Source organism: Lepidochelys olivacea, assembly GCF_965140295.1.
Source record: "Lepidochelys olivacea isolate rLepOli2 genome assembly, chromosome: 6".
Classification (NCBI taxonomy): domain Eukaryota; kingdom Metazoa; phylum Chordata; order Testudines; family Cheloniidae; genus Lepidochelys; species Lepidochelys olivacea.
In genome coordinates, this window is record NC_140416.1 from 101650003 (window position 1) to 101663175 (window position 13173).

General features: G+C 43.3%; 1 protein-coding gene across 1 annotated transcript in view; it reads right to left on the minus strand.

The window, feature by feature from the left end:
- SYNE3 (spectrin repeat containing nuclear envelope family member 3) overlaps positions 1–13173 on the minus strand; it is an 83931-nt gene that overhangs the window by 6315 nt on the left and 64443 nt on the right. The window contains exons 16-17 of the mRNA XM_084632673.1: positions 11453–11602; positions 9443–9481 (exon numbers count right to left, since the gene is read on the minus strand). Of these exons, the coding sequence (XP_084488799.1) occupies positions 9443–9481; positions 11453–11602 (189 nt within the window). The remainder of the gene's footprint in view (positions 1–9442; positions 9482–11452; positions 11603–13173) is intronic.

Genomic DNA, 13173 nt, shown 5'->3' on the forward strand with positions numbered 1-13173 from the left:
AGGACACTTTACCACACGCCATGCTAGTAGCAAGTAATCTGGTATCATTACATGACAAAGCCTGGCAGCACATGGTCCCAGTGTTTGCTGGCATTCAAGCAACATCCGTTCTTTATCTCTCTGTGTTATCCTCAGAAGAGTGATATCATTCATGGTAACCTGGTTGAAATACGGGAATTTAATTAAGGGGACATTCAGAGGTGGCCGTTCCTACTGGGCTGTTTGCCTGTGGCTGAAAAGAAATCCTCCCTGCAGTTAGCCATGTGGTGGGGGGGGAGGGGGCATTGGCGCTGAGCTGTTCGCGTTTGGCTAGCAGGGATCTTCCCTGATACCATGCGGTGGGAGGAGGGGTAAAGCGATCATCCCAGAGAATTGGATGGGGGGCGGGGTTAGTTTGGTTTCTGCTGCTGCACGTTAACATGAAAACCGCAGCGCTAAATGGCCAACTCAACAGGCTTTGCTTGGTATGGGAAAGGAGGGCACTGCTGTTATGAAGGTTGCAGAAGCCAAAAGACTATGGCTTACCATGGCCACCTGCAAGTTGAATTCAGTTGCCCGGCCCTGCGTGTGTGATCTCTTAACACCAAAGGCACAGGCACTCAATATAAGATGCAAAATGTGATCTTGTACTTAAATCACATGTGCTATGTAATGTGAATCATGTTGTTCACTGTGAAAGAGTATAGCCATTGTTCTGTAAAATGTATCTTTTAAAATACTTCACTCCCTTTTTTTCCTCCCACAGCTGCAAATGTTTCAAGCCTCCTTCCTCCATCCCAAAGGCTATCTCAGATAAGGGGGTGAAAAAAACGCATTCACGATGAAATGTTCTCTGAGCTCATGCAGTTGTCTGGCACTGACAGAGCTCAGCAGAATGTGTGGAGGGACACAGTCGCACAGTACAGGAAATCAGCCCATGAACGTGAGGACAGGAGGGATGATTGAGATGAGAAGTGGCGGCAGGAAGAGCAGAGGAGGCAGGATGCAACGCTGGGGCTACAGCGGGATCAAACGGACATGCTCCGGCGTCTGGTGGAGGTTCAGGAACGGCAGCAGGATCACAGACTGCCGCTGCAGCCCCTGTTTAACTGCTCTCCCTCCTCCCCAAGTTCCATAGCCTCCTCACCCAGATGCCCAAGAATGCAGGGGAGTTGGGAGGGAGGCTCTGGGCACCCAACCACTCCACCCCAGTGGACAGCCCAAGCAACAGAAGGCTGGCATTCAACAAGTTTTGAAGTGGCCTTTTCCTTCCCTCCTCCCACACCCCACCCGGGCTACCTTGTGAGTTATCTCCCTATTTTTATAATCAATGAATAAAGAATATATGGTTTTTAAATTATAGTGACTTTATTTCCTTTGCAAGCAAGCTGTGATCGAAGTGGGCAGGGCGGGTGGTTTACAGGGAATTAGAGCCAACCAAGGGAGCGGGTTTTCATCAAGGAGAAACAAACAGAAGTGTCACATGGTACCCTGGCCAGTCATGAAACTGGTTTTCAAAGCTTCTCTGATTCTCAGTACTTCCTGCTGTGCTCCTCTAACCGCCCTGGTGTCTGGCTGCGCATATTCAGTGGCCAGGCGATTTGCCTCAACCTCCCATCCCACCATAAACGTCTCCCCCTTACTCTCACAGAGATTGTGGAGCACACAGCAAGCAGCAATAACAATGGGAATACTGGTTTCACTGAGGTCTGAGCGAGTCAGTAAACTGCGCCAGCGACCCTTTAAACGTCCAAATGCACACTCTACCACCATTCTGTGCTTGCTCAGCCTATAGTTGAACAGCTCCTGACTACTGTCCAGGGTACCTGTGTACGGCTTCATGAGCCAGGGCATTAAGGGGTAGGCTGGGTCCCCAAGGATAACTATAGGCATTTCAACATCCCCAACAGTTATTTTCTGGTCTGGAAAGTAAATCCCTTCCTGCAGCCGTTTAAACAGACCAGAGTTCCTGAAGACCTGAGCGTCATGAACCTTTCCCGGCCATCCCATGTTGACGTTGGTGAAACGTCCCTTGTGATACACCAGTGCTTGCTTCACCACTGAAAAGTACCCCTTGCGGTTTATGTATTGGCTGCCCTGGTGGTCTGGTCCCAAGATAGGGATATGCATTCCATCTATAGCCCCACCACAGTTAGTAGATGGTTTGCTGCAATGGGATTCCCTATAACCTGCACATTTCCCAGAGTCACTACCTTTGATAGCAGCAGCTCAATGTTTGCATTGGCTACTTGCATCACAGCAACCCCCACAGTAGATTTGCCCACTCCAAATTGATTACCGACTGACTGGCAGCTGTCTGGCATTGCAAGCTTCCACAGGGCTATTGCCATTTGCTTCTCAACTGTGAGGGCTGCTCTCATTTTGGTATTCTTGCACTTCAGGGCAGGGGAAAGCAAGTCACAAAGTTCCATGAAAGTGCCCTTACGCATGCGAAAATTTTGGAGCCACTGGGAATCATCCCAATCCTGCAACACTATGTGGTCCCACCAGTCTGTGCTTGTTTCCCGGGCACAGAATCGGCGTTCCACGGCATGAGCCTGCCCCATCAACATCATGATCTCCAAATTGCCGGGGACTGTGGTTTTAGAGAAATCTGTGTCCATGTCCTCATCACTCTTGTCACCGCGCTGCCGTTGCCTCCTCACATGGTTTTTCAGGTTCTGGTTCTGCATAAACTGTACCATAACATGCGGGGTGTTTACAATGGTCATAACTGCTGCGGTGAGCTGAACGGGCTCCATGCTTGCCGTGCTATGGTGTCTGCTCAGGCAATCCAGGGAAAAGGGCGTGAAATGATTGTCTGCCATTGCTTTCACGGAGGGAGGGTTGACTGATGACATTTACCCATAACCACACGTGACAAATTTTTGGCCCCATCAGGCAGTGGGAGCTCAGCCCAGAATTCCAATGGGCAGCGGGGACTGTGGGAACTGTGGGATAGCTACCCACAGTGCACCACTCGGAATGTCGACTCTTGCCACGGTACTGTGGACGCACACCGCCGAATTAATGTACTTAGTGTGGACGCATGCACTCGACTTTATCCAATCTGTTCCCAAAAATCGACTTCTGTAAAATCAGAATAATTTCGTAGTGTAGACATACCCTGAGTCTCAGAAGGCACGTGGACGACATTTGAAAGTTTCCGCTGCAAAGTCGCTTAAAATTAAGTACGCTGCCAATATGTTACTGTGAAACGGATCAATTTACGACAGCCAGCTCTACTGATAGATATGTCACAACCTGCACTTAGGATAATAATGCCACAGGCAAAGTGGTGGCACTGGATCTGTTGGAGCAGCCTTCGACAATTCTTTATACACAAGGACCCTGGCCACAACTTTCTGGTTTATCCTTGTTCTGCTGAATAATCCCAAGCAGAATTATAGCTAAGGCTTCTAAACAAGATAATATGCATTTAAACTGGTCCTATTCAAACAAGTGCATTGAGAACCCTACCAGAGTCAAAGGTGGATGGCAGTCCTTATACAAATATAAAAAAGGTGTTTAAAGGTGCCAAAAACTGACTTTATTCTGCCTCTAGCCACCACAACTCCCTCCGGCTTTCTGCATTTACGGGGTGATTACAATATTCCTTCATAAAAGAATGCTAAAATTTCCTTTACCAGAACAGTTCATTGGAAGTATCTTTCTTGCAAAGAAAATGAACATCACACCTTCATTCAGAACTAATTGGAAGCTTCTTGGCATCCTCAGCAGAAAGATGATACAAGATATCACTTTGGACTCATTGGACATGGAAACTAAGATACCTTCTTACTCCTAGGATGGTGTCTCACCTTACAGACCCAGGATGGGGCAGTGTATGCAGCTTGCACTGCTGCTGCCAGTGCTGGTTTGTCATGTGGATAAATAGGAGATTCCACTTTCTGGGCACGTACTGTAACCAGTGCTAGATCTCCAAACACTGGGATAGATTCACTCCCCAGAAGATCCCTTAGCAGCAGAATAAGGATGCAGTAGTAAGGCAGTTCAATAGTGAGTGAAGCTGCCTGGCCCAGCCTCCCACTACGGGAGGAGGCAAAGTCAGGTTGATTCAGCCTTTTTCCTGGAACGTCTGCTGATGGGGCTCCTATAAAGTCTCAGCGAAACTGAACGCTGCCCTCCCTTATGCAGCCCTGGCCTGCACAGTCAGCCCAGAAAGCAGGGATTCTACACTTATGTCCCTGGAGGGGTGAATCTATGTCACTGTTTTAAATGGTAAGAAGTCCATTTTGCTGTGAATCATGCACACTTGCGTCATGTATTGTTGTTTGATTCCTAAACGTACAGGCTGGCCTGGGTGCACAAGAAATGAACAAAAACCACTTAGGCAAATTCTCCTTGGGAAGAAAATGTTCATGGTTGGAGCAAAGATGGGCTCCAGCCACAAATCTAAGATCCAGATCTGAACTACTCCAAAGATCTGGTGTATTTGGCCTTGAAGTTTTGGTTCAAGGGGAAAGAGTTCTGTTACTTAGGAGGAAAGATTTCCTCAGTGTTCATAAAATATGCATTAAACTGGGAAAAATATGTCGCCTTAATGCACTTTTTAAAAAGCATTTTCCATTTTACCAAGCATGTTATTTTACAGCAGACTTCAAATGACCAAACACCTGCCATGAGTCTGACCACCAAAGACATAAAATCTATGATGCATTTTTAACAGGACACTATATATATATATGCTGTGTTACTGTAAATGGATTTTGTTTTCTGTATACTTCTCGTCATATCTTAAGTTCAGTCTGTGTTATTACTGTTTTCTCCGAGACAAGGAGTGAGTGCTATCGCTTTATCCACAGTTTCCTGGATGGCTGCATTAATTTGATTGACTCAAGATCTATGGTGACTTCTAAAGAAGATTAAATTACACATTCCCTCTTGCCCATGTGCCGCTTGAGATTACATCCAGCAATTTCTCAAAGAGAAGCAATTAGGTGACTACAAATTTAATAAACCCTAATTATTTTGTTTGTACAAACAATAAAGCCAAAATTATTTGTGCAGCAAGGAACTGTAATTACTTTGAAAAAAAAAATCGAACAGTGCTACCTAACCTCAGAAATAACAAGTTTTGGATTTCCTGTTTATTCTAAAAATGCTCATGGAATATTTTCAGTTGGCTGGGAGCCAACCTTTGAAGGTAACATTTATCATCATTATTGTTAGTATTTGCTCTATAATGTCCCAATGTGCTAGGTAAACTACAGACACAAATACACACATGTTACCCCATCACAGGCACCTGCCAAAAACTCACAGCCGCTGATACAATTTCCTGCAAATGCTTTTTGGGTTTTTTTTGGTTCGTCTATAAGATATTACTCTTAAAGAGATCATTATCCCACAGTGTTCATCCTGGGGGAAGGTCTAGCAAGGGGCATGTCCTCAGTAGACAAGAAGAATGAGAGAGGGAGTGAGTAGAAAGAAGCACATTAATATAAATGGAAGAAAGAAAAGGAGGACTTGTGGCACCTTAGAGACTAACCAATTTATTTGCGCATAAGCTTATAAATTGGTTCGTCTCTAAGGTGCCACAAGTACTCCGTTTCTTTTTGCGAACACAGACTAACACGGCTGCTACTCTGAAACCTGTCATAAATGGAAGAGGCTCTGACAACATTCAGCCATGCAGCGAGGCAATGGAATGGAAGCAGAACGACATGGAATGAGACTGGCAGCATCTGTGCCCTTCTATCCCCCACCCCAAACTATTAAAACACGGAAGAGGAAATGAGAATCACCAGGAAAAACACGTCACGGAAGCAAAAGATCAACTCAGCACCTGACATCGTGCCCCTGCTGCTGCTTCTATAAGGCTCCACATGGAAGAGGGATGGCACAAATCATCCAAGATGAAATTCACCCCCTGAGCAGAGGATCAGCACATGGCCTAGACACCATTCAAGTCCCCCAAACCGGGGTCTGCTCCTACTGCACATATGCTGAGGGGAGTGGATTTTACAAGTTATGAGGTGATTCAGCCCTTTCCCATGAGTGGTGCACTATTTCAGGTACAAGTTAATTAACATAGGGCATTATTAGTCATTCACCCAGAGAATTTTCATTTGCTGCAGTTTTGAAGGGATGCAACCGACATAAAACGTATATTTAAAAATCCTTCACTCAGCTACTAACAACATCATAGATTATTTAACCTGAATTTTAAAAAACTACTACAAATATTTTAAAACTCTCATTTGCACCTCCCCATTTATGCTTTTTGTCCTTCTCCCAGCTCAGATAGCACTGAGACCAGACTGGTCAATGTCACTTTCTAATTCTCATGAGTTAGGACCCATGCTGTTATGCCAGGGGATGTTTAACTCATAGATGTATTTCTAGTCATAATGGACCCAATTCTGCTTTCAGTGGCAGCAATATGAATCTGGGATAACTCCATTGAGGTCCATGGACCATCACTGGTGTACACTGGCGGGTATAAACGACAGCAGCATCTGGATCATTAGCATTTCTAAATCACCTGGCACCTAGAACTGCCTGACAATGTTCTTTTAGGTGGAAAGGGAACTATTGTATTCTCGCCCACAACGTGTTCTCATTTCATCCGATGAAGTGAGCTGTAGCTCACGAAAGCTTATGCTCAAATAAATTGGTTAGTCGCTAAGGTGCCACAAGTACTCCTTTTCTTTTTTCATTCTTCTTCTGAATTTCTTTGTCTCTCCCCCTTTGCACTGGGTAGTTGTTCAGAAGTCAGGGAAGGGCTTCAGTACTCCTTGGCACGGATGACTTGCCTAGTGTGGGCCTAACTGATACTAACCGGCCAATATTTCATGCAGGTATCATCGGAAATGACCTGTGTATCTGGACATGGCTCAAGAGGATGAGAGAGACTGAGTACCAGCCAACATTAAGGTGCTGTGCTGAAGTCAAGGATGGAATCTCACTGCTCAATGGAGATACAACAGAGCCACAAGCATTTTCCGCTACACGCAACTCTGACCAAGAGAGCCATATTAAAAAAAAAAGTCCTTGATCGGTTTTTTGAATTTTCCCTTTAGGGTCATTACCAAGGAAAAGTAGTTTTACTCAATGTCTGACAGCTTCTACAGCAGGAATTAAGATGACACATTGTTTTCCTAGTCTGATCAGGAACTTAAGGGAAGATTCTTGCCACTTGAGCTATCATGCTGAAAAAACATCCAGTGATCTTGCTATTTGGTTCACTACACCCAATGCCTAGTGCTGAGCTGCAGGTGCAATAACGTAAAGGCTTTGGGGGTTACCATGAGGGTTCAAGATTGGCCAGAATTATTCAAGAGAGGTGTGGGTATCACAATGCACATACTAGTACTTCACCAGGATAAGAACTGGGTAGGGCTTTACCGCATCTTTGGTACACCTGGGGAATAGCCTTGCTGCATTGGGAAGCCTTGGCATGGGGAGGACTCAGGGATGACAAGATGAGGTGTGCATAACAAGGGGACTTAATGCCAGGTGTGAGTGTTTAGCATCCCTTAACAGGAGTGAGATGTTGTTCTCAGGGGGAGAGATCAAGAGTTATTTGTGTGGTGATATAATCACAAAACTCATTATCCATTCATTTAACTTTGTATTGTGTAAATAAAGTCTCAATCTATACAATCTAACAACATGGCAGATGAGATGATGTAAAGTGGGAGCCAACTTTATGAACCAAGCAAATGCTGGTAGAGATAAAGGGCTTGATTCAATCCCATTAAGGGAAATGGAAAGACTCAAGATCAGGCTCCAAAAGAAGAACTGTTCCTGAACTTTAATCAAAAGCTGGTGTTTTCTTCTTTTCTTTCAAGCCTATCCCTTTTTGTCTTTTCTACTGTCTCTGCTCTTTGTTGTTTCAGCCTTTTATGTGAGTCCCAAGAGAAATTCCTTCACAGAATGCTGCACAGAATCAGGGCTTAGTCTAATAGCATTAGGCATATTACCTTACTTTACCTACAATTCTTCACTTGAAGGGACATGGACTGGATGAGCTAAATTAAAATTTCAAAATGTGAATTAGGAACCTGTAACACACTGTACCCCACAGTAGCACCCAGTAACCCCCATATACATCATTCCTATATGGGTGTGTTGTTTCATACAAAGCATGCCATGTAAGATATCTGCTGAGACCCATTGTTCTGTCAAAATATGTATATTGTTAGTGTGTATGAAGTTATGAGATTCTGTTAGATGGTTGTTATTGAAATATGTTGTGAGTTTGGGAGTCGCCCACTGATAGTTCTCCAGTAACAACAAAGGAGGTGACCAATACCCAGGCCAGCCTTAAACAACCATTAATCAGCAGGGGACTTGTAAGCAAGGGATTTACAATTCTGTACAAGGTTGTGCAAGCACTAGACAATGTGATTCATTTACACAAAACTACACCGGGGGAATACTCAATTCTGGGACTCCGCAAAGCCCACCAGGCTAGTGTTGACTTCCAATGAGATTTAGGCTCCTAAGGGCTAGATCTACAAAGGAGACTTAGGCTCAGCATTGCAATGCATAACATTTAGGCATCCCACTCCCTATTGGAATCCACAGCACCAAGTTAGGTGCCCAGACTCCCCATATAATGCACAGGGACAGATAGGCACCTAAGAACAGGATTCATAAAAGCCAGCACACACTGAGTGGAGAGCCACCTAACACAGCCAGTAGAGAATGCTGAGGAGAGGATGTAAGCTCCCAAATGTTTATTAATTATTATTAGGCACTTTCAAAAATGTTCACCCTCATCTACACAGGAGATGGACAGACATCCAATTCCTATGCTTCTGTGATGGCAGGATAGTCCAAGGGCAATACCCTTAAAAAGGAAACTGCTTCTCCTTTTTAAACTTGGAATATTTCTCAACCTCTTTACCACTGTGGGCCGCATATGCAGCTCTCCTCTATGTGTTATGTGGGATGCATCCACACAATATATATATATATAACCTGTATGGCCCTGAGGATGTCACATGGGCTGCAACTATGTGCTAAGTGGGCCGCAAGCGGCCCGCAGGTTAAAAACCACTGGTCTACACTATAGCTTCTACAGCAGGTCAGCTACAGCTGCATCTGTGTCACTTACAACCGAAGTATAACCTATACCAGTGGAATGGATTTTTCTGTTGAAGTAGTTAACCCAACTCTGCAGGAATTCTTCCATCAACCTAGCCTCATCTCAACTGGGGGTTAGGTCAACCTAGTTATGGTGCTCAGGGTGCAAAAAAAAAAGAAAGAAAAATGTTAGAGCCCTGAACGACGGAGCTAGGTTGATCTAATTTTTAAATGTACCCCGGGCCTTGTAGAAGAGCAGCTTCCTTATTAAGGTACTTTACATAGACACTTATCCTAAGGCATCCAACTCTTTTAAAGAACCTTAAAAAAAATCTCATTTAAAAGTAATTACCTGTGAAACCTCTAATCTAACATTTCTGAGTTTAATGATTGGAAAATTTTGTACCTTTCTGAATCCATCAGGTTCTTCCAAAGATCTAGGAGTCTGTTTAAAAAAAAGAAAAATATAAACACAAACACAAAATACCATGAAACTGAGATCCCAGTGGAACCTATAATGGAATATTCATTTCACAGGGGGAACGTTTCTTTCAAATTTCTGGTCATCTGGATAGGCTGAAACAGCAGGTGATTGGTGTTTAATGAGCTTTTTAATGCACAACAGAAATAAAGCCCAAATGGATTTTGTTTCCTAACAATGTAAGTTAGATGCAGTGTTACCTAAGAAATAGCTTTGATTTTACTGACACCTATTGACTAAATGTATTCTTACACAAGGTACTTGGGCAAAAAATGTACCACACAATAACTCTGATTTTACACTATTTCTGATTAACAGAGACTGCCCTTCACCTCCACTGCAAATCAAAGGATTTGTGTTCTAAATAAATACTTTCAATTTGAAACTCATTGACAGCTTCTTTGAAGACTAGCGGAGAAGGACTAAAACTACAGATTTTCTCCCACACCTTACAGCCAAGGTTTTCTAAAATATTGAGTCATTTTAGGTGGCTCATTTTTCAGGTGCCCAAGTTACAATACTTTAAAGAGGATTTATTGCCAAAAGTGCCAGGTACCCACAATCTAAAAACCAGGCCTCAAAGTTTGGCACCCAGAATCACTAGTCACTTTGGAAAATCAGGACTTAACTATGCAAATTTATGTTAAACTAACTGTAAATATCTTTATCATTATTTGCAATATTTGTTACTGGATAAACTCCATCTTCTTTACAATGTTTTCACATACAACTCTCTGATATAAAACTTTATGTTTACCCAGACCTATACTTTGGTCCTCACATTAAAATCAATTACAATTGTCTATGACATCAGCTCTTTATACCATTCCAAATGCTAAGCCCATGAAGTGAATGTGATAAAGAAACTGGCGCCTTTTGTAGTTTCTTTCTGAGACAATTGGTTCTGTTCTTGACTATACTGATCACATTGACTCACAGAGCACCACAGAACAGAAGACAATTACACAAATAAAGTTATGTGGGCATATAACCTTGTTACAGTAATTGTGCAAAAGAACATCCTGTGGGGGAGAGAAGGAGCAGGCGGGGGAAGGGAAGGAAGCCCCTGATTGGGATTGCCTCATTACATGTCTAAGAGAAAGTTATATATTACACACACACATACCAACTACATGGTATAAGGGCCCAGGGACTAGAACCCAGGTCTCTAGAATGTAGGGGAGTTGATATTCCCACAGTACCCCTGGGAGGCAATATGGAGGCATTGCCAGGGAGCACTGTGGAGAGTAGGTGCCTCAGGAAATACAACCCAAGAGACCCAGAGTGACAGTACCCTGCAGCCCTCTGTTTGGCCAAGTGCCCCTACTTAACCCCAGTAGTTGCCCCAGGAAGTTGTCTGGGCAACTACACAGATTTCAGTGTGCTGCAATGCCAGACTTCGCCTCTACTCCTGATATCTGATCTCTGACTCCAGCCTGACTTCAACCCTCAGTTCTGCCTCTGATCTCCAGTCTCTGACCCTGGCCTGACTCTGACCCTGACACTTGTTTATGAGATCTAGCCTTGCAATTCCTCCAACTCCAGCTCAGCGACTCCTGTCCCTGGTGGGCAGCTTCAGCCCAGCTGAGACCACTAGGCAAGACCATCTATGCCCCAGTCCCTTACACAATATCATGTTAGATGATATCACTATTGGGCCAAATCTGAAGTCTTTACTCAAGGAAAAGTAATGAGCATTGCTTGTGTGGAGACAAAGAGGCCACAGGATTTCTAATTGAATATTGAAAGTGCGTGTATATATAAATATATTCAATTGACTTCAGTGGGATTACCTATACACTGAAAGTTAAGCACCTGTTTATGTCCTTACTGGATTGGGACTATAGCTGTCAAAAAGCAGTGGTTACCTAAAAGAATTACGGAAAAGTACTACAGTGTATTTAATACTAACACCTCTGATGCCCATTCACCTACCAATGAGCTGCTGGAGTTTTTGAGTTTAGATTTATAGAGCATCCATTGATAACGCAGGTCCTCCACGTCTTCAGAGGTCCCAACAACTGTCTGAAGACTAAGGAGATCTTCAAAAAGACACTGCCCCTCAGGAACACGAGACTGCAGCTCCTTCAGGGAAAGACAAGGTTATCAGCAACATGGCATTTAAAAGAATCGCTGCCTTGCCAACACTAGAGATTCAGTCATTTAAAAGGACATTAGCATTGCATCCAGTTGGTGGGAACTCTGCATTTATGTTTATGCATTTATTTTTATTTTGCCATCACATATTCATGTAGGATGGTCTACATCTGCAGGATTTCTCTTAACTGAGGATTTTTATTGTTAGGTTTCCTCTTATAGTTGTCATTGTTGGTGGATTTTATTGTATTGATTATAAGTATTAAAACGCTGAGGATAAAAAATAAAAGACAGATTTTAGCCAGAAATGTTAAATTATCTGTGCCAAACAAGGTTGTTTGTGACATGGAAAAATGTCTTATGCAAATGTTGTAGTATGACTCTGACCTTTCCATTGCAGCGTGGGGGCCCTTACAGATCTCCCCTCTCCCCTTACAGACCCACCTATCCTGTGAGTTTTATAGCAGGGAGATGTGATATGGCCCTGGATGCTGATTTTAGCTTTTAAATAATTTGAAAGGCTCCTGGCCACATTTCAGCCTCTGTACTGTGGAGGAGGATGAATGTCTTGGGAAAGAAGAACATCAAGCTGGAATGGAGGGAAAAGTTGGGACCCCCCTTCCAGATGATATCACGGTATCCTCTTGCACTGACGATACCCCTACGGGGGAGGGAATCCCAGTTGTTAGGCACAAACAGATAATAGTAACCAGGGATTCAGCTATTAGAAATATACATAGTTGGTTTGTGATGACCAGGACAGCCATACGGTGAATTGCCTGGAAGGTACAAAGCTTGCGAACCTCTTGAGACATCTAGATAGACATAAGTGCAGTGCTGGGGAGGAGTGGTAGTTATGGTATATGTGCTTATATATATATATATATATATATTATATATATATATATATATATATACACACACCAATGGCATAGGGAAACATAATAGAGAGGTCCTAGAGGCCATATTTAGGCTGCTAGGTAAGAAATTAAAGTCCAGGACCTCCATGGTAGCATTCTCTGAAATGCTTCCAGTTCCACAGGCAAAACTGCAGGGTCTGAATGTATGGATGAGATGATGGTGTTGGGAGAAGCAATTTAGGTTTATTAGGAACTGGGGGATCTTCTGTGAAAGGAGGAGCCTACACAGGAAGAACGGGCTCCACCTAAACCATAACAGAACTAGACTGTTGGCATGTAAAATTAAAAAGATCATAGAGGAGTTTTTAAACTAAGAGATGGGGGACAGCTGAAAGCTGTGGAGAAGCACACAGTTCAGACAGAGGACAGGCAATACAATCCTTAGGAGAGGATTGATTAAAGAGCATACTTCTATATCCTAGTAAAGAGGAGAGGATAGAAAGTGATAAAGTAGAGGTAGGAACTGAAGAAAAACAGTCAAATGAAAAAGAGTCCCATTCAATTGAATCACATGAAGGCAGACAACTAAATATTGACAAATTTTATAAGTGTTTGTATACAAATGCTATAAGTCTAAATACTAAAATGGGAGAACTTGAGTGACTGGCATTAAATGAAGATACTGATATGAAAGACATC